At 52.4% G+C, this 26,870-nt stretch overlaps 1 protein-coding gene across 3 annotated transcripts in view; it reads right to left on the bottom strand.

Moving 5' to 3' along the window:
* Positions 1-4,817: 4,817 nt before the first annotated feature.
* Positions 4,818-26,870, bottom strand: part of EPHB2 (EPH receptor B2) — a 124,417-nt gene continuing 102,364 nt past the window's right edge. Inside the window, exons 6-15 of one of the 3 annotated variants that reach the window (XM_038531659.1) lie at positions 22,257-22,326; positions 19,998-20,106; positions 19,049-19,116; positions 12,308-12,430; positions 11,431-11,678; positions 10,261-10,476; positions 9,232-9,381; positions 8,170-8,363; positions 6,519-6,674; positions 4,818-6,017 (exon numbers count right to left, since the gene is read on the bottom strand). In XM_038531659.1, coding sequence (XP_038387587.1) covers positions 5,909-6,017; positions 6,519-6,674; positions 8,170-8,363; positions 9,232-9,381; positions 10,261-10,476; positions 11,431-11,678; positions 12,308-12,430; positions 19,049-19,116; positions 19,998-20,106; positions 22,257-22,326 — 1,443 coding nt within the window. In that variant the 3' untranslated portion in view covers positions 4,818-5,908. Of the gene's footprint in view, positions 6,018-6,518; positions 6,675-8,169; positions 8,364-9,231; positions 9,382-10,260; positions 10,477-11,430; positions 11,679-12,307; positions 12,431-19,048; positions 19,117-19,997; positions 20,107-22,256; positions 22,420-26,870 lie in introns of all 3 variants that reach the window. The other 2 variants (XM_038531658.1, XM_038531657.1) reach the window with 2 other exon arrangements.

Genomic DNA, 26,870 nt, shown 5'->3' on the forward strand with positions numbered 1-26,870 from the left:
AGGGCCCCTCGGAAGTATTATTTTCCTGTTTCTTCTCGCTATATCAGCTTTTCCGAGGCAGCCTTCATGCTGTGAAGCTAAACTCAAACTCCGGGTCTAGGGGGTCTTTCTAATTTTCCTGCAAGCTTAGCTCAGTCTGAACACATTCCTGAGGGTCAGCGCAGCCCCACTTCATGGGTCCTAATCCATGTCTGAGTTCGGGCATCTTGTCGGACCATGCCTTGCTGTTTTGCTAATCCCTGTCTACGCCTGACCCTCCCTCCCTGCAGGACACAGGTTGTCGTGGGAGATGTAAAGAGATGTCTGGAGGAATCTCCTGGAGGAAGTGGTTAAAAGTAGATACCCCTGGGCCTGGCCTCGGGGATTCTGATTTAGGGGGGTCACGACGCAGCCCAGGAATCTGCAAGGTGAGTGGCCCAGGAGATTCTAATCCAGGTGGGCCTTGGCAGACGCGTTGAGAAACCCCATGAGACGGGGAGGAGGGAGCATTAAAGGAGGATGGGTTGGTAGGAACGCTCTGGGAATCACTTCTGGGAATCTGTTTCCTCACTAGTAGAGAGGGGATGAGAACACCAGTAAAAGTCCCAGACGTGGGGCCTGGCGTAGGGACCAGCAATTACTGCAGTGTCTCTGGCATCAGGCTCCTGAGGCGAGCCTCCCACGGCGGCGTCCCTGCGCCTTCCTGTGTCACAGAGCAAAGGCCAAGTCACTGTCTTTGGTTTCCCTGAAGGGGAAACTGGCCAGTTTCAAGGCCACTCCTCATGCCGAGTGTTACGGCAGGAGCCATTTCATGGGAGGCTGGGGCAAGGCCAGCAAGTGGTATAGGCATGCTCAGTGTGGCTCCTGACTTCCCTCCAGGTGTCCCCAACATAACACACAATGGAAAACAGCAGGACCCCAGACCGACCCTCCTGACATGGCCGGGTAATCTCAGCAGGCCCAGGCCTCCCAGAGTAGGGACGGGCTTCTTGAGCAGGGCCCGTGCCACCCACCCAACCCCTCGCCTCTGCTTGCCCCTGCACTCCGCTCTGTTCCCCCAGGGCTCCGCCCTGATCCCCAACCTGCCTTCTCATGCCACCCCCGCCACCCACATCCACTCAACTCTGGTCATGACTGGCGGCTGTCTCGGTGCCTGGCACCTCTCAGTGAGGCCTGGCGGAAGTGGAGGTGAGCGTCAATTGAATGCAGCTGAATTAGGGATCAGGTAGCAGAAATCTAACCCTGCTGTTTTAAGCAGCTGAAATGACTCTTTGGATTATCTGCCTCAGTGAGTGAGGGTGGAAAATGAAGTGGCAGGGCTTGGATTCTCCTGGAAGGAACGAGGGCTTTTCCAGGGGGCTCTTCCTCCAGGAGGAGAAAGGGAGCGGTGAGGCATCTTGCCCCCCATCTGATGGCTGAACTGACTCTTCCACCCAGAACCCCATGCTCCTTCTGCTGCTCTTCTGCTCAAGAACCGGCTGTGGCTGGACTGGGCATCACGTTCATGCTACCTTCCCCTCCTCTTAGATCAGCCCCCACCTCCCACCACTCCTTTGGCTCATCCAGACGCGACTCTTGATGGTTGGACCATTCTGGCCTCTGTATCTTTGGTTACACTGTACCTCCCACCTGGAATGACCTTTTCAGCTCCTGTCATTTTCAAGACGGCCTCCTCCATGAGGCCCTTCCCTGACAACCCCAGCCCATTTGAGCTTTCCCTTCTCTTACCAGCCAGCATCAAACACTGCGTGCTTTATGTCATCTGACTGAGTGTGGTGGGGTGGGCATTGGGAACAGATGAACACAGCCCTGCTTGGCCCCTTCCTGGCTGTGTAATCCTGAGCAAGCTTCTTCCCTTCTCTGAGCCTCAGTTTCCCTGGTACCCATGGGAGGAAATAGTCCCTCCTCGCAGGACTGTGATGTATAAAGTGTTTTGCATGCCTGGCTCACCCAGTCCAAACTTCTCATTTTACAGATGGGAGATTGAGGCACAGGGAGGCCAAATGGCTTGCCCAGAGCCATGTGTCAACTTTAGTGCCAGGAGCTAGACTGCCACTCTGGGGTCAGGATGCATCTTCCCTAAGCATCAAGGGGCCTCCTATACTTTGAATGCGTTTACGTTATTTCCTGTGGCCAGAATCTACTAGGCTTTAGTCCGGTCTGGGATCCACAGGAGCCCAGGAGAGAGCCAGGAGCGCCTGAGGGCCTAGCCCCAGGGTGGGTGGTGGCCTGGATCCTGGGTCCCTCCTGTGCTTCAGCCAGGCTGTGGGGAGGGCTGGCGGGACATGAGCAGGGGCTCCGGGACATCTGGGAGGAGCCCCTGATCTGAGACGGTGCAATGCTAGCGACTGCACACAAGGGGGTGCTGGCAGAGAGCTCCCTGAGAGGTGGCGGCATGAGGACCAACCAGAAAGGACGGGGCAAAGGCCAGCTGATGCCACCTGAGCCGGAGGAAGCACGCTGCTTAGTGAACAGCACTGCCCGAGTCCCTAAGTGTCCCCGACTGCCCTCGCCACCCTAGCCCCTACTCCGAGGCCTTTCGGTCAAGCACTGAGACCATCGTCTATTCTGATTGATGGGCCCCCATCTTCCAGTTGACAGAGATTTTGAGGATCATCCCCCAGGAAGAGGCCCGCTGATCAACAATAACCCATTTTGGGGGCTTCTGGGGCAGTAGGGATACCAGCCTGGCCCTCCACAAATCTGCTTGTCACCCCCTCTGAGAGCAGCTGGTCCCCATTTCCATGGTGCCCTGGCCTGTGTTTACAAGGCAGCTTTCTTTCATCGGGACCAACTGTGGGCGCAGCAGCCGGAAACTCCTCTGACACTGCTGGGCAGGTGGGGGCTGGCACTTGGGGAGGTTGAGCCAGGAAAGGATTAGTAACCAGGCAGCGGGAGGCTCAGAGCTGTGTGCCCAGGCGAGTGGGCAGCGGCAGGGGAAGGCGCTTGGCAGCATGGCCTGCCACTCCCCGCCGAGAAGCGAGCGAGAGGTGGTGGTGGGGGGAGCTGCCCCAGCAGCAGGGAGAGGTGGGCATCCGCCCGAACCCCAGACAGTCACAGTGATATCCGATACCCTGAAGTGGGGGACACAGAGGGTCTGGGTTAGCACCCTCACTCTGAGAAGCAGGCACCTGGGGGCCCAGGACCCACTGAGGACTCAGCCCTCAAGGGGGGGTGGGCAAACGCGCTGGCTAGCAGACACCAGCCTAGCAGCTTAGGACAGGAAACCATCTGACAGGAAGCACCGAGTGCCAGCCCCCTGTGGGGCCCCGGAGTAGTGGGGGGTGGGCCGGGGAGATGGAGTTAATCTTTAGAGCATCAGGGCGGCTCCTTCCAGAAGGTGACCTTGTGTGCTAGGACAGCTGCCACCCGTGCGGGGCGGCTTTGGGGCACAAAGGGCGGCTGGCTGGGCCAAGGCTGGCCAGTTCGTAGGCAACCAGCCAGTGCCTTCCCTGTGGCTCACTCTGCTGTTCCCCCCAGGGGCCCGTGCTCCCCTCTTAATCCCTTCCTTCCCTTTGCATCTTGGGTTCTGGAAAACAGGTGAGTGACAGACGACAGGCTGGTTCAGGCTGCCCCCCTGGGGCCACCTGCAGCCGGGCTCCTTCCCACTGGTCAGTCTCCCATGGACAAGGGGGAAGGTCCTGGGATGGGCCATCTCTGCCTCTCCCTCCCCAGCTAGACCCGATAGCCACGGCACATCCGCCTCCCTGCCTCCATCCGCACAGAGATTTCGGATTACGTGTGAGTAGGAGAGCATTTACGCGGAGATTAGCGTTGACCGGGGTAAGGCGATCTTACCTGTGGCTTGGACTGGGGTCCCGTGGGTACTCCAGAACCCTTACACTACCACTGTCACAGCTCACACAACACCCTGACCCCCTTCCTCTGGCCCAGGAGAGCTGAGTGCACCCCTGTGGCCTCCCTGCTCCTGATGCCTCCCGTAGTGGCTCGCCCTGATTTGCAGGGGCTGGAACACTGAATTCGGAGCCACTTTCAACTCGCTTCTTTGGCTGCCTGTGCTTTCGACAAGCCAGAGCCAGAAAGGCCATATGGACCTTTGGTGTCCTCCATGTGTTTTCTCAGCCCTGGGCCTTCTGAACCCTGAGGAAGGAAGGGTCCCTTAGAAGAGCATCATGGGACACTTGACATGTCCCAGGGTGCCAGGGTCTCTCTTGGAACTTACAGAGGACAGGGGTCATTTTATAACTAAAGTGTTTATTTCCATTCAATTCACTAACCGATTGTTCTGCTCAGCTGCCTGCATTTGCTCACAGGAGGGAGTTTGTGGCCAGACCCCCTGGCTGATGGTCTTCCCCTCTGGCTAAGACCTTCAGACCTGGGCAAAGGTGGGGGGGGAGTGGTGTGGGAGAGAACACACTTTCTCCTGAGTGGAGGAAAGAGCGCCTGCACATGTCTCTAAGGGTGACACTCCGGAGGGCTGGGATATCACAGTGAATGATCCGGGGCCCGGCTTAGGCTCCCAGAGGCGAAACTGGGTTCTGGCCATCTGAGGGCACTCAGGAACCTCGAAGGGGCCTATTTGCTTGGGAAGCACTGGACAGATTGGGGCAAGGGGGTGGAGAAGTGGACGAAGGTGTGTGGTCCTGCAGCCTTAGGGCCCGCTTCCTTCTCAATCTGGTGCTTTCAAAAGCAGTCCTGGGTGGGGGCTCCTCCACCCGGCCCCTCATCCTCCCAAACCTCACTCAGTCTCTGAAAGGCCCAGATGGCCCCGTGGCAGTTGGCTTTGGTGAGGCCTGGCAGCAGGGAGGGGGGGAATCTCTCTGCAGGGGGAGGAGGGAGGAGCGTCAATAGAGACCATATAAAAAAATCCAGAAATGTGCATATAAAATCTCGCCCTTGGTGTATTGCCTAAGTCAGTAAGCAGAAAGCACCTTCTTGGAGAAGGATCAAGTCCTCAAAAGGTAGGAAATGTCAAAGTGTCACTTCATTGTCATAAAAAAAAACCCGACAAACAAACCCCCCAAACCAAATCCACCCCTTGACCAAAATACCCCCGAGTCCACGAATTGCTGTAAACAAACCCAAATGCAGGAGCAATCCTCAGTGGCAGTCGTAGCTGATGGCGGACACCGCAGCGACAGGCCTCCGGGCAGGGGCTGCTGGGCACCGCGTGCGAGATAGGGACGCGGAGCTGCAGTCTTGGGGGGCGGTCATCCTCAGGAAGGCTGACCCTTCCAGTGTCCCCATGGTCTCCCTGACTGAGGAGGACAAAAGCCTCCTTTCAGCCCCATGAGCCGACAGGAGAAAGAAGTCTTTTTTTTCATTGGAGTTTCTAAAAGATTCTCCAAAGACAGATAAATTCTTCTGTGTGCCCAGTGGCAGCGGGAATGGATTATTTCCCCCGTGTGGTTCCTGTGGCGGCTGCCCATCCGCCCGCCTGCCCCGTCTGCCTGGCGTGTGGCTGTTGCCCGAGGCCTGGAAGAGCAGCCCAGGGACGGGAGAGAAGGGTGGCCCCCGTCTCTCCCTTCACATTGGTTTTCCTGAAAGTGTTTCTTGGCTCTGGCCAGGTCGCCTTCCCAGAGGGAGTTGGAGAGAAACTGCTTTTGGTCTCCGATTGGGACAAACCGCGTGGATCTCCCAAGCCCTTTTGTTTTGTTTTGTCTTGTTTCCCTAAGAACAATGATCGCTTTCCTTATGAGAATCCTCTTTAAAAAATATTCCTTGTATTTCCCGCCCCCTCCCAGGATCTGTTTTCTTTTGTCCCCGTTCCCTTTTTTCCATCATTTGAGTTGCACATATTCTTGGTGACGTCTCATGGCTGGAGCGCTGCTCGGTTCTTCCTGCTGCCCGTGGCCTCCTGGCAGGTGGCTGACCCTGCGGTGGACGTGGACAGAGAACCAGGGGGCCGGCAAGTGGGGCGGTGGGGCGGGGGGGTCTGGAGGAAGAGGTGAGCCGAGGCAGGTGAACGTCAAACCTCCACAGACTGGATCTGGTTCATCTGTGCCCGCATCACCTGGATACTGTTCAGGATTTTTTTCTGGTGGCCAGCCAAGGTGACCCCAACCCGGAGAATGTCCCTTTGGGAGAGAAGCATGTGTGTTAGGGAAATGTGGGAGTGGGGACTCTGGGCCAGGTGGAGAGCTGTCTGGACTTCTCCAGGGGGTTCCTGCTGAAGAGAGCAAGTGGGGGGGGTGGTGAGGGGGTGGATTCCCGGTGTCAGAGTGACTAGTGGGGGAGTCAGGACACTCGGGTACACAGGTCTCCTTGGTTATAGGAAAGGGGAAGAGAACTTGCATTTATGAAGTACCGGTCACTTTACATCCCTTTGGTCTTCCTTACAACCTCCAGTTTACAGAAGAAAACTGGGTCTCGGGGAGGTTCTGATTTGCTCACAGTCACAGGCAGACCTGGGTGTTGATCTGAATGCGACTCCGAAGTTGGCCATCTGGCCCCTTGGTCCCACACATCCCTGCTGGGACACTATCTATTCCTCACCCTCTAGAGCCCCCTGCTTGGTGGGACGGGGGGTGGTGGGGAGCAGTATTGATAATGGTGGGTGGAGGCAGCCAGGCACTTACTCCATCATCATCTGTGATACGACATCGAAGGAGGTGAAGCCTGCGTTGGCGAAGCTCTCCTTGTACTGCCCCATCTTAATAGCCTCCAGCCACTCATCCACGGTGTTAAAGCTGGTGTAGTCGGGGATCGTGCGGTCCAGCAGCGGCAGGTTGATTCTGGGGGCGGGGGCGGGGGTGGACAACAGAGATAGTTAGGGCAGGTGCTGGGACAGGGGCGAGGGTAACCATGGGTGGGGGCACATCTGCAGGCTTTGTACCTGCCTGTGTGTATCCATCTGCAGGGTCAAAGGTGAGTGTAAATGTATGCATTTCTGTGTGAGAGTGGGGGTGAATTTGCACCTATGTACATGAGCCCACATATGTGTGTGAGTATGTGAGAGCGAGTGTGTGTGCAGAACTCAACGCTGAGGCCACCTGGAAAGTCCAGGGATGCCTCTGAAGGGACTGCTGGGGGGCGGGACCACAGTAGTGAGGAGAGAGATCCTTCTTCAAGCCTCTGACTTTCAGGAGGAGGGAGTTTGGCTGGACTAAGTGTGTTCCTGTTCGCTGTTCCAACCTTCTCCAGCCTGGGTGTGCTGTAGGAAGCTGTGAGTTGCACCTCCAAAGTCTAGACAAGGCTGGCGGTGCTCATGGGAGCTGGCCAGGAGGGAAATGGCCCTCATGGGGCTCAAAGCTCAGAGTCAGGAGTGGCTGACGCAGGGTCATGGTGGGGAACGACAGGAGAGGCAAGTGCAAACTGTCGGCCACAAAAACTTGGCAGGTGAAGGACTTGAGTCCAAAGAGTCTTGGGACAAAGCCAGCCCTGGACCCGGAGGACACCTGGCTGGATGTCCCCCAGAAACTCTGCGTGATAGGGTTCCGGAGATAAAGAGTGTGCATGGCCAGAAGAGACGGGGGTCTGGGACAGCTACTCAAGTGAGGCAGTGGTGGTCTCAGCTCTGATGGGAGCATGCCCGGGGACCACTGGGAAAAGGCAAGCCTCAGGGTCACTGGAGCTAACACTTGTCCAGCGGAGCCAGTCTTTGTGATTTGGGGGATGATGACCAAGCATGGGCCTGTGTGTGTGGTCCGTATTTCTGGACGTGGGTGCTGTGGGTGCCAAGGGAGTGTAGGCTCGAGGGCCGGAGAATGGGTGTGTATCCATGTGTGTGGGAGCATAAGCATGAGCTTTTGTGCCTAATGGTGTATAGGATTGTATTTGTGTAAGCGTGTGTGCATGCAGGTGCGCGGCTGTACTGAGGAGGACGCAAATATAAGTTAGAGAGGGTCCAGGCTGGAGTGTGAAGGTAGCTAAGAAGGAAACCTGGTGACCAGTATATCTGTTTGCCAACCAAGACGTCTGGCAATTTTTCTTAAATGCTCTCCTCTCTGGCCATGCTTTAAAAAGTCCTTTCTTTACCACCACTACCATGTTCTTCTCCTCTTCTCTGTCCTGGGCTCCTCGTACCCCAAGGCAGGGCAAATGCCCAGTGAACTCTAGCGCTGGCCTTCCCTGAGCACAAGCTGCACTGCACAGCATCTGCCTGAAGCAGGGGGAGCCTGGGGTGGGTGGGGGTGTGCAGGGTGGATCTGGAGAGAGGAAGGGCTGGCTGGGGATTGGGTAGTGGGAGACGTACTGGGAGGAGGGGGCAGGGCCAGACCAGAGCCATACCCAGAGGAAAGGGGTGCCATGGCTTTGAGGCTGTTGGGGTTTCGGATCATCTTGTCCAGCGTGTTGACAATCTGGCCGAACTTGGGCCGGTGGTTGCGGTCCTTCTGCCAGCAGTCTAGCATGAGCTGGTGCAGGGCGCTTGGGCAATCCATGGGTGGCGGCAGCCGATAGTCCTGCTCTATGGCGTTAATTACCTGGGAACAACACGGGGCAGAGTGGCGTTGGGTGGGTACAACCTCATATGCGCCCCCACTCCGCCGCCCTCTGTAGCGCAGGACCCTCCAGTGGGCCACGTTTTCCTTCTCCTTTCTGAGGCTCCTCCTTGGCTTTGGTGGCCCTGAGGACTGCTCTCTCTGGCCCTTCACCCCAGGGTGACAATCATTGCCATTTATCGCTCCAGGTGAGAGATGTCTCCCAGGCCAGGCCCCACGGCATGGCTCACACTGCCCCCCCTGGACCCTCTGATCCGTCCTGCCACTCGGCCCAATTCACCTTCCTCAGCTGGACTTTGGTCCCCCCCGCTACTTAAGAAGCTCCTTCAAGTCCTCCCTCTTCTGTGGTGTTGCAAATCAAAATGCATAGGGTTGGCTTTCAAACACTTTGTTATTGAACCTTATCGACCTTTCTGATCATCTTTCCTCTCTACTGCTCCCCAGCAGGATCCCTCAGCATCCCGCCTTCGGGCCTTTGCACAGGCTATTCTTCGCATTCAAAGTCCTCATGTCTCCAAGTCCTACTGCTGTGGGTCCCACCTGTTCTATGAAGACTTCCTGACTGATCTTGCCTCAACACCTACAGGACTTGACACCTGTCCTCTCCGATTTAACATCTGATTGTAAAATTCCTGAAATAATCGTGTCATCTCCTCCCCTCCCTGCCCATTACATGGAAAACATCTCAGGGCAGATACGGTCTCATTTGGGGTTGGCCACAAGGTGAACGCATCTTGAAGATTTGCTGAATTGTGGATGTGTAGGCCTTTCCTACTCTTGACCCCTGGAGAGTCCAGGATCCTATGCAGACATTTGAATTGGGCTGGGCCTGGCCACCTTGGATACTTACGTCCTGGTTGGTCATGTCCCAGTAGGGTCGTTCCCCATAGGACATCACCTCCCACATGACGATACCATAGCTCCACACATCACTGGCTGAGGTGAACTTCCGGTACTGGATGGCTTCTGGGGCCGTCCAGCGGATGGGGATCTTCCCACCCTGGGGAACAGAATGAGGAGGGTTAATGGGAGGGAGGCTGCCCTGTCTGGCCTCTGCTCTCAACACTGCGCTTCACCCTATGCCCTGTGCTGTACTAATCACATGAAGTGCCACATTCTTTCTCAAACGCACCATGTTGCTTCAGGCCTCGGGAATTTGCACAGGCTGTTCCCCTCGCACAAAATGCCTTTTCTCACTCTGCCATCTGGAAACCTCTTCTCATCCTTTGAGTATCTCTGAAAACCTTTCCCTAAGTCCCAAAGAGTTGCTTGCTCTTTTTAATCTTACAACTGTGTCCCATATCTCCCCATCCAGGAGGTGCCTCCCATACAGAGCAGTCCTCAAATCAGTCGCCTGTGTGCTTGGCTCTTCTTGTATTTATCTCTGAGCTCTTCGGGCAGGAGCTGTGTGTTATTCCTTTCTGTTTAAAACTCTTCAGCAGGAGAGAGTCCTGAGCTTAGGCATCAAGGGCCTCCACGACCAGCCCTGCCTGCCTCTCCCACGTTATTGTCACCACCTTCCCTCTGATAGACTGTGTTCCAGTCACATCTTGCCTCAGGAACATGGCATCTGACAACCTTTCACTGGCCTTTCAGCCGTCGGCTCAGATGTCACCTCTTAGCAAGCCTTCCTCGGCCTCCCAAGACTGATGTCCTGACTTATAGCTCTGTTCCTCCATGTTTCTCTGCACATCTGTGTCCCCCGCCAGCCTGTGAGCTCCAAGGAGGCAGAAACTGTGGTTTCTGTCTCTATGTCCTTAGGGCCCAGCACCATGCTTGGCATGAACAGTTTTCGGTGAAAATATATTTTAGGGATAGATGGACATCTACATCTTCTTGCCTGGCACCATGACCCCACCGTTCTCTGCCTTTATCTTACCAGGGCGCTGGTGTAGGTGGGGTCCGAGGTATCATCCTCCAGAAAGCGTGAAAGCCCAAAGTCAGACACCTTGCAGACCAGGTTGCTGTTGACGAGGATGTTGCGAGCAGCTAGGTCACGGTGGACGTAGTTCATGTCTGCCAGGTACTTCATGCCGGCCGCGATGCCCCGTAGCATGCCCACTAGCTGGATGACTGTGAACTGCCCGTCATTTTGCTTTGGGAGAAGTGGAGAAAGCATAGTCAACAGAAGGGCATGAATCAGAGCTCTGAATCATCCACACAAAGGGAAACCAGAGCAGGACGCTGCCACCCTGGCCTGATGCTCCCTGTGGGAAGGATTCAGATGCTGGGGGTGGGGTGAGGGTGCTCAGAGAGGCCTGCGAGAGGCCAATTTCAGGGTGGAGGAAAGAACATGGGCTTCAGAGTAGACCTAGCTGGTCTGACTCTGGCTCTGCCCTTTGCCCGCTGAGCAACCTTGGACAAGTGACATCTCTGTGTTAAATGGGGATAAGCTATACCCACCTCCCAGGGCTGTCTGGGTTAAATAAGAAGGTGCATGGAAGGTGCCTGGCACTTACTAGATGCTCAATAAATATTTGTTAAATGGCAACTGGTCTAGCAGCATGCTTCTGTGTTCTTTTGTCCAGCTGGTGGACTGTGATCTCCTGGTGGGGGGAGTCTAGAAACTTTCCTCTCTTGACTTTGTGCTCCAGATTCCTTTCCCCAGCCCATATAGCTTTGGAGAAATCCAAAATCTGGTGAAAACCTGGACCAGGGTTCCAGAAACCAGGTTCCAGTCCTGGCTTTCACCTTGACCCTCCAGGCAAACTCTGTCTTTGGGCCTCACTGTTCTCTTGTGCATAATGTGAAGGCTGGCTAAGAGCACAGGTGGTAATAGATTTCAGGTTGCACGCCAACTCTGATGGACTGCTTGTGGTTTCCTAGATTGAAAAGGATTCTGAGATTGCTTCCTGGTTTAGTGGGGCAGACTTCTGGGATTGATTAGCAATGCCTGCCACGGGTAAGGGAAGAGCAAGAGGCAGCATGCAAGCCATTCCTGACTTAGATCTTTCCCCAAGACCCCATCAGGCTTTGGCACCATGGAGTTATGTCCACCACTCCTTTTCCACCCTATCTGTGGGCCCCTGGCCCTCCTGGGTTCCCCTACCCGGAGGAAGGAATCCAGAGAGCCGTTCTCCATGAACTCAGTGATGATCATCACAGGTGTGCTCTTTGTGACAACACCCTCCAGGTGGATGACGTTGGGATGGTCGAATTGGCCCATGATGGAGGCCTCGCTCAGGAAGTCCCGGCGCTGCTTCTCAGTATAGCCTGACTTGAGTGTCTTGATGGCTACAAAGATCTCTCTCTTGCCCGGCAGTTTTAGGTGGCCACTGCAAACCTCGCCAAACTCCCCTGGGACAAACACACACACACACACACACACACACACACACACACACACACACACACCAAGAGAGGCAGGATGTCATTTGCTGGGTGGAAGTGCCACCTCCCACTGCTTGTAACCTCCACTCTTGGGTCCTGAAGGAAACTTTTTCTCCCCAGTGGTCAACACATCCTCTTAGACAAAGAACCCCTTTGTAGAAGGGGGAGCCCAAAAAAGTCCTAGCCACCACTAGGACGAAGAGTAAACTCTTCAGAGCTGTCCCACTGCATGTCCAGCTGGTATTTGGCTGACGGGGTGAGGCTCTAGGGGAGCCTAGGGAGAGGGAGAGAGGGATCTGGATGAGTTGCAGGGAGGACAGAGCACTAGACTGTGTCCAGAGAATGGGGTTCTAGAACTAGCCCAATCTCTGACATGATATGCAAGCTCCTTCCCAGCCCCGTGCCTCAGTTTCCTCATAGGTCGGTGAGGTGGTTTTACTGGATGACTTTTGAGGACTTTTCTACCTTGGGTGTTCTGAACATTCAGGCCTTGGAGGAGTCTCTGAAGTGCCTGCCCCCCATCCCACCCTCTGCCCCAAGGGTACTCCCCACTCATGGCTGAGGCCATGGAACCTGGGAGAGCATCAGCCACCTACCTGCTCCAATCACCTGCTCAATTTTGACACAGGAGATGTCAATTTCCTTGGCAAACTCCCGCACTGCCTCATTGGGGTCCTCATAGGTGAAAGGGTCGATGTAGATCTTCATGCCTGGGGTCACTGGGGGATAAGACCAGGCTTGGTCACATGCACAGACTCAAGATGTGGACAAATGGAAAGGCTAGAGCTAGTCCCTTGTGGAGGGAAATACACTCCCATGTGAACCCATAGAACTGGACAATCCTTTGCAGGTCACTTGACCTCTCTGGGCCTCGGTGAGCACTGGGCTGAGTAGAAAGGTGAGGAGATCACAGAGCTCAGCAGAGAGAACAAATAGGTCGTAGCTCTTGTTACAACTCTGATTCGTAATGTCTTCCTAAGGGAGCTAAGGGACTATCAGGATTGATAAGCAATGTCTGTTATGGGTATGGGCACAAAAGGATAGATTGTGTAGGGGAATCAGGGGGTGCAAAGTAAAGGGAGGGAGTAAAGGGAGAGGGAGTCAAGAAGGAAGAGAGATTTGGGATAAAAATACAGAAAGAGTAGGCAATAGCTCATGTTCTTGGGTGTCTGCTAAGGAGATCTCCCTGTCTTTGAGGGCCTAATTTAAGCATCCTCTCCCTTTAGGAAACTTCTTGGCTATCTCAGCTCTCTCAGGCAGGCCCCAGGGACTGGAGGGGCTGCCCACTCACCAGGGTCTGAGGACCCATGGCTTCTGGGTCCACTTCCCAGGTCTCCCATTAGCTAAGTCTTTAACCTTTCTAGATCTCAAATTCCCTGGTGATCAACGTGAGGCTGGACATGGAGCATATTAATTGGATTCTTGATTTGATTGTACATTTTTTATTTGATGTAGAAATTAAGGATGTAACTTGGATGCCAAAAACCTAATTCTGACCCTAGCACTGAGCCAGCAAAATACTTGGAAGGAAAGGATGATCTATCCCACATTCTCCCTCCCAGATAACTGGTCTTCTGCTGCCCAGGCCTCCTCCTTGCTTCCCCAGCTCCTTGCCCACATTGTCCCATTGCTCTAGGAGCCGTGACTTTGGAGGCAGTAGCTCTAGGAGTAGGGAGCTGGAGTCCCTGGGCCATAGGAAGGCTTGACTGGGGAGTGGGGCCATCAGCCCTACTTGCCTGTGTGGCCTTGGCCATGTTAGTTGACCACTCTCAGTTTCTGTTTCAGACATTCCGAGAACCTAAAGTCGGAACCTCTAACACATGAGTTGGCAAACTGGCCCACTGACCATTTTGTAAATAAAGTTTTATTAGAGCACAGCTGCCTGTATTCCTTTGCCTGTGGCTGCTTTCATGTTTCAGCAGCTGAGTTGAGTAGTTACAATAGAGATCATATGGCTATTGAAGCCTAAAATATTTACTCTCTGGTCCTTTTCAGAAAAGCAGCCAACTGCTGCTCTCATACATTAGGATTATTTTGGTCTAGCCCTTTATTTGATTAATTTATTATTAAAAAAGATTTTATTTTTAATTAATCTCTACTCCCAACGTGGGGCTTGAACAAAGCTCTGCACACAACATGCACCCCATGTCTGTAGAGCCAAGCAGAATCCAGGTGACAGAGATAAAAGAAGAATGACTGCAGCTACCCCTGACTGTGTCCTTTGTGCACCACACTGGGCAGGCTGCACCCAACAACTCGTGGAGGAAGGGATCATTATTTTCATTTCATGCATGAGGGAGCTGCAGCTCAGAGAGGCTGAGCAATCTGCCCAAGGCCACACAGCTGGCAAATGGCACAGCCAGGACTTGAAGCCAGGCCTGTCGGACTTGAGCCAAGGACCAATACTCTTAATCATGCTCATGGCCTCCTGCATGCAGTGCAACCAGATCTGGTCCATGCCTCCTCCTCCTGGACTGTTCAGCCACGACTCCTTCCCAAGTCAGCACTCCTCAGAGCAGGGACATTAGCTCCTGGGAGATGCTCCTGTGGTTCTTGGTGACTGGCTTATAGCCTCCCTCCAACAGAATTGGAGGAAACCCTTTCAGTCAGGCCAGCTGCAGAGGGGCGACGGGAACAGGTCAGCTCAGGGAGCTAAGGAGAAGCAGAGCAGGAGCTCAATGCTGAGTTGGGCACTGCCAGCCGATCAGATGCCACCTGCAAGCCTTGGCCGGGAGGGCTCTCTGCTGCTTGCAGGACTAAGGCGAGTGCCTTCACCTCGCATTCCACGCCTTCCATGTTGGGCCCCAACGACAGCTCCCTGCCCCTCTACATGCCAGCAAAAAGAATTATTCACCCAGACACACCTTAAAATTTCTTGCCTTTGTGCTTTTGTTCATGTGGTTCCCTCCACCTAGAATACCCTTCTCTTCCTTTTTGTGTCCAGATCAAATGCCACCTCCTCTCTGAAGCCTGCCTGGATCCTTCCAGTGGAGATCCATGCTTTCCCTTTAGGCTCCTGAAGCCCTGTCTCTGTCTGCACTCACTCCTATGGCCCTGACATCTGTATGGCTCTCCTGTCTTGTATTGAGTCTCCCAGATACGCATGCCCACAGCCTCCTGCCACCCCTTTCTGGAACACTCTGCTGCCTGTAAGGGCTTGCTTCACACTCTCTCTCAGGGGGACAGAGGCTGTGTCTGTCTAGTTCACGCTAAATCCCAGAACCTGGCACATCGAGGATGCTCACAAGATGCTTGTTGAAAGAATAATAGCATTACCTATTGAAATGTCCTCTTTTTCTCTTTCTGCCTGTTTGGGGTCATGAATACTTTTGAGAATCTGACAGAAGCTATGAATCTGCTCCTTAAAAAAATTATTCACGTGTGTGTCACACTTCCAGACTCAGTATATAATTTTGGAATGTTCTCTGGCCCTTGAAGCTCTCAGGGTCTGTGAACCCCAAGTTAGGAGCCCTTGCTCTAGAATGTTTTCTCTGTAAGTATGTGGAGGTGGTATTCAGTAGGTGCTTAATGTCCATGCTTCTGTGACCTCACTATTAATAACACAATCTACTTACAGTTCATTGTCAATCTACCAGGTGCCAGGCCCTGGTCTAGGTACTTTATAGATATCAGTGCGATTAGCCCTCCTGACAATGCTACCTGGTAAATGCTATCATTAGGCTGAGCCTTATGAAATTGTTAGTATTTGACTGTTTCTGACCTACAAAAATGGCAATATCATTTCGCCCAACCTAATATTACCCTCATTGTTTGGATGAGGACACTGTGGCATAAGAAAGCTTAGATGACCTGCTCCAGGGGACGTGGGCAGAGCTGATAAGTGGCAGACATGGGGTCTGAATCCAGGTCGTGTGGCTGTGAGTCTACACTTTTAACTGCCAAACTTTCAACTGGGTGTGTCCCCATCCTATTTCCTGGGATGGAAGGGGAGCTCCTTGCAGCTGAGACTCGCTCAAGGTCCAGCTCCCAGGATGGATATTTGCTGTCTGGAGGCTGGATAAGGATCTCTATAGTCAGAGTCTTCAGAAAATACTGGGCTGTTGTTTGGATGGCTTACCATTGTCAGGGCTACTACCTATTGTCCTGAACCCAAATGGGAAATTCAGGATGAAGGAGGGAAGAGGAATCAGATATTCAGACACCTGGTCTGAGTTCTGGATCTGCCAGTAATAACAGTCACAAATAAGCTGCTTTATGAGTTTGAATTGAGGATCAACCACGGTATTGATACAGCTGTGTGTCCTTGGGTAAGTTACTTAAGGTCTCTGTGCTTCAGTTTTTTCATATATATATAATATATATATAATCTCCATTGTGTGTGTGTGTGTGTGTGTGTGTGTGTGTGTGTATACACATAATGGAGATAATTAACAGCAGCCACCTCATAAAGGGACTGCAAGGATTAAGTAAGAATCTTTTTAAAGGGCTTAATATAATAGTTGGCGAATCAAAAACTGAATAATTGTTACCTGTTATAGAGAAGAGTTGGCTATTATTAAATATTATCAGGAAGCACTTTCATGTCCATTACATTAATTCATTTAATCCTCACAATTCTGTGAAAGAAGCCTCATTCTGGCTACTTCTCATGTAAAGATGCCAAGGTTCAGAGGGGTTCAACAACTCCCCCCAGGTCACATAGCTGGCCAGAAACCAGGTTGGTCCCTCTGGGCCACATCCAAGTACCATAGACCTTGGTCCTCACTCAGCACCTGCTGAGTGATGGGACAGGTGAGCTGGTGAGGGTGACTTCAAGCCAGTCACACACATCTCTGGGCCTCGGTTTCCTCCTCTGTCCTGGCCACACAGGGTACCACAGGGCTGGCAGTGGGACCAGAGGGCTGGTGGGTGGGGGACCAGAGGGCTGGCAGTGCTTTGAAAACAAAAAACAAAAAAACACCAAAGCCCTTTTTAGATGCAGGGAGTAGGAGCTTGACCTTGAGAACGTGTAGGTCCACGAACAAATCCTGGGCTCTATTTTAAAAATAAATCCCTGCTGGACGCCTGGGTGGCTCAGCAGTTGAGCATCTGCCTTTGGCTCAGGTTGTGATCCCCAAGTCCCGGGATCGAGTCCTACGTCGGGCTCCCTGCATGGAGCCTGCTTCTCCCTCTGCCTGTGTCTCTGCCTCTCTCTCTCTCTCTCTCTGTCTCTCATAATTAATAAATAAAATCTTAAAAAATAATAAATCCCTGCTGTCACTTATTTCCCTGTTCTCGATGGACAAGCTAAATAGTGATGCTCTCACATGGCTCCAGGTGGCAGAGTCCGTGAGCCCACCTTATCCCAGCTTAGTGAGGTGTGGACAGCACGGTGTGGCGAGGAGTGTGGACCTCAGCTCCGGCCCTGAGCTGCTGTGTGACCTCTCTGGGCCTCGGTTCCCTCATCCTCAAAGTTGACAAGTATAAGGATTGAATGAACCAATGCGTGTAAAGCATGAAAACAATTCTGGGCATACAGAACACACTCAATCCACCTGGCTCAATCTACAACCACGATTTCGCTACTTGGGGAAGAGGAGGGGGGCGGCACGTAATTTGTGATTTTTACTTTTGACGTACTGGTGATTTTTAATTAACAGGTGATTTTTAATTTCCATGTAAAGTGTTTCACCTCTTTCTCAGGAGCCTTCCATCGCTTTTATGCTTAGAATATCAGTTAAATAGTTGCCTAAATTGTCTTCTGGAAATTTTAATGGTTTCATTATTTTTTTTTTTACATTTATGTCTTCCCTGGATTGTTCTGACAGCCACCTCACAGGTCTCCCTGCTGTCCTGCCTGGCACTCTCCAGCCCCTTCACTCCATTTTCCACACAGTGGCCAGAGAAGTTCTGTAAAAACTGGAACTCAGAGCCTTTCAGTCTTTGGTTCAGATCCTTCTAGAGGTTCTCTGTCTCACTTGGAAAGAAAAACCGAGGCCCCTGGCTGACAGGGATCTGCATGCTGTGGCCCCTCATACCTGCCCCTCCTGCCTCCTGAATCTGCTCTCTAGTCACACTAGCCTCTGGCTGTTCCTGAAAAGCCTCAGGGCCTTTGCACTGGCTGTCCCTTCTATGAGGGAGGCTGTTCCCTCAGATCTGTCCATGCAACTCCCTCCACCAGCTCATTTGTCTTTGCTCAACTGAAACTCTCTCAGTGAGGCCAACCCCAGCTGCCCTACCTGAACAGACAGCCCTGACCCTGTAATTCTCAACCTATCACCCCATTCTACTTTGCCTTTTACTGCAGTGCTTTCATCTTCTAGCACGCCAGATGCTTTTCTCATTTACTACCTGTATTTCTTTTGTCCCTCCCAGTAGAATAGAAGTTCTGCAAGGGTGAGGATATGTAGTTTGTTTACCTGTGTATCCCCAGCTACCTAAAACAGTGCCTGGCATACACAGCAGGTCACAAAGACCGTGTGACAAGTGAAGGGCTAGGCCGATGGCCTCTCTTACCCAGTGGCATCCAAGAAGTCCTAGGATATCCCACGGAGGACAGCTTGAGAAGCCATATCGGACCCATGTGGAATTTGTTTGCTGAGTGAGTGGGTGTGAGGGTGAAGGTTGCCCAGCCACCCCCTACCCGCCCTCCGCCCCGCCTGCCCCATGTCGGTCTGCGAGGGTAAAATCAAGAGGAATCTATGCTCTGCTTTGGTCTCTGCTGGGCCCCTTGAGAGAGGACATCTGCTCTGGGTGTGTGGCACACGTGTCTCAGCCGTAGTCTGAGATAGGATGGGACAGTGGGGGAAACAGAGGCACTGGGTGGGGGGGAGTGGCTACCAGAGGAGTCACCAGGGAGGAGTGACAGGGCCTGCCACCTCCTGGGCTAGAGCCTGGAGTCCTCACCATCTCATTCAACTCATGGATTTATTGTGTGAGTACGTATCTAGTGTCCACTAAGTGCTGGGCAGCATGCTGGTGTTCGGGGGAAAGGGTGAGAGTCAGACATACTTTCAGGCCTTCAGGTGCTCCCACTATAATGTTGGGGAGACAAGGAAACGGCCACCAGCATGCAGCCTGGTAAGGGGGTGCTGTGCAAGCATAGACGGGGCCCTAAAGCCAGGTTGGGGTGGGGTGCTCAGAGCGGTCTGTATACGCTGTGCCTGATGGAGAGGGAGAGTCACACAGGTAAAGAGAGGGCCAGGGATGCTCCAGGGAGAGGGGACGGCAGGTGCAGAGGCCAAGAGGGGAGAGGGAGCTTGGCCTACTCAGGGAACAGCCTGACATTCACTCTGGCTTCAGCAAGGTGAGAGGTAGTAAGAGGGAGGATGGAGAGGTCGCCGGGGAACTGACAAGAGAGAGGTCCATGGATGCCGGCCCTGCTGGGGGGTACATACTGTGGCCACTGGTGTAGTGCTGCAGCTTGTCCGTGTACTCCGAGTCAGCACGCTCAAACCCCCGTCTTCTGGAACAAGAGCAAAGGGCTGGAGCCACCTGGAAGCCCCCGGGGAGCTGGGAGCCACAGTAGGTGATAGGGAGAGGGAGGGCAGGCCCTCAAAACCACACCCCTGCCAGAGGGCTCCCTGTCTGCCCCTGGCCTAGCAGCCTGACCTTTCCTAGCCACCTGCCCCCCAATCCTTCCCCACCTCTCCCACCTCAAATCCAGGCTCCCCATTGCCCCATTCTCTCTCTGGTCAAGCCCCTTTCAAAGTCATCTCCCATGGCCCCAGAAAGCCCAGGGGCTTCTGTCCATCTGACTTTATGGCCCAGTCTGTTCTAAAGTGGGGATCTAAGGAAGAAGAGAGTCTCTGCATTATGCCCAGCAGAAGTCAGGGAACAGGTCCCACCTCCTGTCTCCTGTGCCAGCCACTTGGGATGCCCCTTCCCCCACTTTCTCCTATCCACATTATTTATTTCTCCTGCCACCAAAGCCAGGGAGGCTTATCTGAGCTCATCAACCTCCCCTCGGACCCTCCACTTGTAGCCCTAGTCATGCAGGGGCCTCAACTAGTGCAGAGAGTGGGGCGATCTGGACTTCCTTTCCATCATCCCTTTAGTCCCTGCATCCTGCTGACTGTTCTGAGACATTCCTTCATGCGGAAGTATTAGTGTCTCTAAGGGCCACCTCCATGAAGAGCGGACTTGTCAAGGCAGCCCTAATCCAAAGGGATGGACTGTAGCTGATGGTGACCATTTAGGCAGGTGGGAGAGTATCCAGGCTTGCTTGCCTGGGCCTCTCTCTGGTCTGGGGTATGATGGGAATATCTTTTGGGGCTCACAGACTGTTCAGGAATGGTTGAAGAGACGGAGAGCCAGGCCTGGACAGGGCTGGGGATACCCACCCACCTGTTACACACGATGGCAATGACGACCACAGCAATGAGGAAGACCAGGCCAGCCGCCGAGGAGCCGATGATGAGTGGCAGCTTCTCCTGGATGCTTGTCTGGTACTCAGCTGGGGCAGAAAGCACGTGGAGTGTTGTCAGTCTGGCTCTGGGAGTCCTAATGCACCACCCCCCAACCGCCGGGTCTCGGGATCCCCAGAGACTCTGCTCCTGCTCCTGAGAGAGCACTGGAGAACTAGCTGGTACTCACTCATGGGTAACCTTGGACAAGTCCATGGACTGCTCCAACCCTTAGTTTCTCATCTATAAAATGGGCATAATACCTTAATGTTGACATGAAAATCAACAATAATAAGAAGCTGACATACAGAGAGGCAGTTTTTACCACGGACTCTGAGGCCAGCTCCCCGAGTTTGAGTCCTGACAGTGCCACTTCCTGTCCGTGATCTCTGGCAAAGTGCCTTACGTCTCTGTGGCTTAGTTTCCTTATCCGTAAAGTGGGGACAATAGTCTCCATCTCATAGGGTTGATGTGTAAAGCACTTAGAAGGACATGTGGCAGGAGAGTAATCACTCCGGAAATATGACCTATTATTGTTACTGAGTGTTTTATTTTTTGGTCACTGTGCTAAGTTTGTTATGGATCTTGTTTGATTCTCAGAATAATCCTATGATTCAGTGCCCATGACGCCCCCTCTCCCCATTTACAGATGAGGGCACGGAGGCTTAGCAATGCCATGACTTTCTTGCGGTCACACAGTTAGAAAGTGGCTAACGCCAGCATTTCAACCCAGGTCCGTGTATGGGCTTAAATGAAATAATGCATAAAATGCACTCATCATTGGTCTGGCTTTTGGAAACCACTCAGCACATTTTCAATGCCATCAACAGCATCATTGTTTTTAATTTTATTATTATTACTTCTCATTTGCTTCCATGACCAGACAAGAGCTTGTTGAAGTCAGGGACCAGGTAAGTGCTGGGTCCTTAGCACCATCATGCATTTGCCGAGGTGATAAAGAAGGATCTTGGGACAGTCCCTCAGGCCCCAGGTTAATGAAACCCATTCAACATGCAAGAGGGCCCAGAAGGGTGAAAATGCTGGCCACAAGGAGGTGGGGTTTTACAGAGGAGGTGCTGTTAGCACCCTGGAAGGATGGGGGAGCCATTAGGGAGGAGTATTGTGATAAGACAAGAATTCATGGGTCTAGGAGCCTCTGGGATGTTCTGCAAGGCAAAGACCAAGGTCATGACCAGAGATTAAAGCAGGTCTAGAGGGGACGCCATAGTCTGGTCATAATTAAAGCTGCCCTGGAGCTTGGCAGGTTGGTGAAAGGGCTGCCAGACTCACAGCAATAACTATGACCTTTAACTACACTTGGTGAGCGCTAACTATGTGTGCGACCTAGTGCCAACCCTGGGCCAGGCTATATGCGTTTAGCCCCCATCTTTACACAATTTGGATAAAGATGATGATGATAATGAGATAGTTATCATCCCCATTTATAGATGAGAAAACTGAGACTCAGAGCTGCTCAGGGCCACACAGTTAGGGCTGAATCAGCACTGTAATTTCCATCAGAGCCCATACTCTTAACTCTGCTGGTCTTCAAAGATTATTAGAGCAGGAAGGGCACTTAGAGACCATGTGGTCCCAGACTGGGAGACACACAGCATGTGGGCTGCAGCCTCCCACTCTCGCCCAGGGCAGACGTCACTAATCCACGCCAGCACTTCTTCCTGTTGAACTTCAGCATTCTTCTCAAGCCAACTGCAAGTCAATGCAGTAGTGAACAGACAAAATAGGTGTGCGCCCAAAGATTGAATATGATGCTTTCATTTTGTAGATGAGAAAAATTTGGACCATGGAAGGGAAGTGACTTGCTCAGGGTCTCTCTGCAAGTTAGGGCCGAGCTCCTGACAGTCCTGCGACATGATGGTGACAGAGGAGTCCACGTGCTTTCCAGCCACAGAAACAGTGCCTCTCTGTACGGCCTGTTCCTGCCCACCAGGGAGGGTTGACATCTACAAGAGGGGGAGCCTTTTCTTTTCTTTCTTTCTTTTTTTTTAAATTGGAGTTCAATTTGCCAACATATAGCATAACACCCAGTGCTCATCCCATCAAGTGCCCCCCTCAGTGCCCGTCACCCAGTCACCCCCACCCCCCGGGCGCCTTTTCTAATTTGTACCAAGGCACTTTGGAGGAATGGTGTCCCTTAAGTTTATTCTGTTTGTGGAGTCAGTGCCCTCCTCTTGCTCACCTTCTGTCATGGTCTGGAAGTACATCTTGCCGCTGTAGCGCCCGTAGCCCGCCACGGTGCGTGCCCGCACCTGGAAGACATAGATGGCGCCGGCTTTGAGGCCCTGCACAGTGACCGTGTTGGTGGGGCTTTTTATGGCTGTGGCGTTGTACTCACTGAGCTCCTGCCAAGGAACAGAGAAGACTGTTAGCAAGGCTGTTGCCCACAGAGGGCCCAGAGCCCACTCCTGCCACTTGGGGTGGGTTAGGCCACTGGATAACCATCTGTGGTTCTCAATTCTTCACTCCCTCCCTGTAAGAGAATTACACACCCATACTTTTTGCATGTGACTTCCCAGTACTTCCCACAAAAGAAGACAGAGTATATTTCTCTGCCTGGTGAGATGCCGAATTTGTCCATGTGGCTTGCTTTGGTCCTTGGAACACTCTAGAGGACATGATGCAAGTGGAGGCTTTAATGTGCTTGTGGAGTTGGCTTGGCCTCTTGTGCTCCTGCCTCTGGCCATCATGGGGCTGAACCTGGGGAACAGCTGGTTCCAGAATGAGAAATGTGTAGGGAAGACCTTGACCTAACTCCTAGGCTGAAATAGGGCCACTTCAGTTGACCCACAGACTCTAGCCAATGAGCAAGAAAAATAGGCACTTGGAAGCCACCTGTATTCTGGAGACTGTTTATTTTGCAGCAGCATCCTCAGTGATAGCTGACTAACGCACAGATGCTGAGTGGCCATCGTGTGCAGACCCTGAGGTCTGGGCTGTGAGTTCTTGGAGACAGCCAAGAAGAAGGCCTACCTTACCCACTCCTGCATCCTCATCCCTGCTCCATGCCTTGATACGTTGTGTGGAAGGGCCCCCCGTTCAGCTATAGCACACTTGAGAGAGGCAAGAATTAAGGCCCAGATGGGGAAAATGATGCTCAAGTTCATGTATTAGCTGGTGGCTTCCTTGGGACTCAAAACCAGGCACCTACAGGGACCTACCTCTAATGCCCAAGGCTTGAGTACCCAGGAACTAATGTTCCCTGCAGAGAGCTGCAGAATGCCACTTATGACCGGAGTACTGCCCAGGGTGACCCAAGGAGTACGGGACAAGATGGGAACGGAGATGCAGTTGAACTGGATGCAGGTGCCTGCCAGTCTAGATGAAGCCTGTTCCGGCATCTGTCAGCTACCCCACAAACCTTCTCCAAACACCCTCTGTGCACTAGGCCCTGGGGACTCCAAGGGACGAAGGCACGGGCGCTGGATTCAGAGAGCTCAGTTCAGAAAAACAAACAGTGTGGAGACTTCAACCCCTCAGAGAAGCTGATGAAAGCTAAGAACGTTTGTGCAGAAACAGGCACACCTGATGGTACATGCCAGTCACGTGCACGCACGGTCCACAGAGCCTTTGAAAACTCTCTTGAGACAATTAAATTCAGTGCGTGCAATGTCATTACGGGCGTCGTAGCATAGAGGTTAACATCACAAACTGGAGCCAGACTTTCTGGGTTCAAGTCCGGACTCTCCTACTTATTACCTCTGTGACCTTGGGCAGGTTTCCTTTCCTTTTCCCTCTTCTTCTTCTTTTTTTTTTTTTTTTTTTAAAGATTTTATTTATTTATTCATGGGAGACACACAGAGAGAGGCAGAGACACAGGAAGAGGGAGAAGCAGGCTCCCTGCCGGGAGCCCGATTGGGACTCGATCCCAGAACCCCAGGATCATGAACTGAGCCGAAGGCAGACGCTCAACCACTGAGTCACCCAGGTTCCCCCTTGGGCTGGTTTCTTGACTTCTCTTTGCCTCCTTTTCATCATCTGTAAAATGGGGATCATAGTCCCTACCACCTCAAGGGTTTGTTGGGAGGGGAAAATGAACTAATATGAAAAAAGCGCTGATACCAGTAGGATATGCACAGTGTGCTGGGGGCACATGACCGCGCCTGGGTAGGAAGGGGCCATCCAGTGAAGTCAAGCAAAGCTCTCTGCAGAGTGGCGTGATGCAATGGGGTTTTGAAGAACAAACCGAAGTCACCCGGGTCAAAAAGGGCATGCTTGGTAAGGAGCACCAGGTGCAAAGGCAAGGAGGTGAGAAAGAACATGGGATATGGGGGCTGACCCGTGAGGGCCTCCTCCCCCCCGACCCCTCACATCTCCCAGGGGGCAGCAGCACAAAGAAAGTCTCTTTTCCTGAGCGAGCCAGCTCATCTGTCCCCTCCTCCAGGTAGCCAGCTTGACTTCTTAGCCAGAAGTGCCTCCCCTCCTCTGAGCCCCAGAGCACATGCTGTGGATGCCCTAGGAGGGTTTCTTCCATGTTCCCTCATCCTGGGCACAGGATGATCCCACAGCCTTGACTGTTAACTCCTGAAGGAAGCGGCTGGGTTTTGCTCCCCTGTACCAAGCACAGAGGTGTGCACACGGAGACCTGCCCTGATTCCCACAGGGTAAAGGCTGTACTCCTTAGCTTGGCATTCCAGACCCTTCCTGACTTGTCCTTTGCCAGTCTTGCCTGTCACATCCCCAGGTCCTCCAAATGCTTCCCCTTCCTTTCTTGGTAGGGCTGCCAGACTTCGCAAATAAAAATACAGGATGCTCAGTTAAATCTGAATTTCAGATAAACAACGAATACTTTTTTTTGTATAAGTTTTCCCCATGCAATATTTAAACCATAATTATACTAAAAATTATTTAAAAAAATTTAAATGTAACTGGTGTCCTATATTTTATTTGGCAACCCTACCTTCCCCGGACACTCTGAGGCTTTACAAGTTGCTGCTTCCCCTATCTGAAATACCCTTTATCCATCTGCCTGGCAGTTCCTTATTCATCAAGACTCAGAACAAGTACCACTTTTGCTGGGGAGACTTCTCAGATGTCCCAGGAAGAGTTGCAGGTTCATTGTCTCCTCTCCCATCTGTTGTTCTGATATGCATGTGTGTTCTCCGAGGACTGTGGGTTTCCCGAGGGCAGAGACCTTGTCTTATTCACCTCGGGGACCCCCAGGATCAGCACACAGTGGTGCTCACTAACTACTGCCACTAACAAATGAAGGAACGTTGTAGACAAATTAAAAAATAATAATAATACGGGACGCCTGGGTGGCTCAGCAGTTTAGCGCTTGCCTTCCTTCCAGGGCGTGATCCTGGAGTCCCAGGGATCAAGTCCCGCGTCGGGCTCCCCGCATGGAGCCTACTTCTCCCTCTGCCTAGGTCTCTGCCTCTCTCTCTCTGTCTCTCATGAATAAATAAATAAAATCTTAAAAATAATAATAATAAAATAAATCCACGAACGTGGGTTGCAGTGCCAAGATTGTCCACTAGGTGCCCCCAGGCAACATGGAATCTGCTCTGGTTGATTCCACTTACAGAGGGTGAAAGTTTTCAGTTCCTGATTATAGGATGGAGATGGGGGTAACCGCCAGGGGCATAGGTGCCTCAGGAGAATGAGGAATCACTTCTCTAAAACAGGGAAGAGAACAGAGCGGGGGATTGGAAGCAGCTGGATGGCTCAGTGGTTGAGTGTCTGCCTTTGGCTCAGGTTGGGGTCCTGGGATCGAGTCCCGCATTGGGCTCCCCGCGGGGAGCCTGCTTCTCCCTCTGCCTGTGTCTCTGCCTCTCAATATGTGTCTCTCATGAATAAATACAATAAAATCTTTTTTTTTTTTTAAAGGAAGTCATGTCAATGCCCATTCTTCCCCTAACCTGCACTGGGACCTTGGGAAACACCCTTCTCTCTCCTGGGCCCCTGTTTTCTACTCCAGAAAAGGAACAGTTAAATGCCAGCCTCTCACAGTTGTTGTGATCAGGTAATGTCTGGCACAAAGGGGCTGCTCTAGAGTCATCAGTTCCCCTCCTTTTTCTCCCGTGGCTGGAGTACTTTTATCTGAATAAGGACTAAGCATCGACAGGTCAGGGAAAGAAATTTAGTGTGAAATCCACTAGTCCTGGGGCGCCTGGGTGACTCGGTCAGTTAAGCGTCGGGCTCTTGATTTTGGCTCAGGTGGTGGTCTCAGGGTCGTGAGGTCAAGCCCCACATCAGATTCTGCTGGAGATTCATTCTCTCTCCCTCTGCCCCTCCCACCTCCCCCACTTCATGCGCCCTCTCTAAATAAATAAATAAATGCAAAAGTAAATAAAATCTTTTTTTTTTTTTAAAAAGGAAAAAATCCACTAGTCCTTGGTTTGGATCCTTTTCCCAGAGACCAATGAGCCAGTGAGGCACTGGGTGCATTTCTTAAGCCCTATGCGCCTCGATCTTCTCATCTGTAAAGTGGGATAACACCACCATATGCCACATAGAGTGAGTGTGGAGATTCAATAGGAAAAAAATAGGTATGGCTTTTAGCATAGTCTCCAGGACACATAAGGACTTAATAAATACTGGTTATCGCCGTCATTGTTATCAACACCGTGACAGGGTAAGCCTTGATCGACATTCATGAAGTGGATGAGTGAGTATAAAAGGGAATGAGGGAGAGAACGACGCTCTCCACGTCCGCACTGGACAACCATCCACACTGCTCCACGTGCCCAGGACAACAACAACCTACGCAGCCCGGACTTTTGCAGCTCATCTCCCACGCCCCCAGCCCTCCTTCCCCTCCACTCTGCCAAGTAGAAATTCCTGTTGCATAAAC

Source organism: Canis lupus, chromosome 2 (genome assembly GCF_011100685.1).
Source record: "Canis lupus familiaris isolate Mischka breed German Shepherd chromosome 2, alternate assembly UU_Cfam_GSD_1.0, whole genome shotgun sequence".
In the NCBI taxonomy this organism is placed as follows: domain Eukaryota; kingdom Metazoa; phylum Chordata; class Mammalia; order Carnivora; family Canidae; genus Canis; species Canis lupus.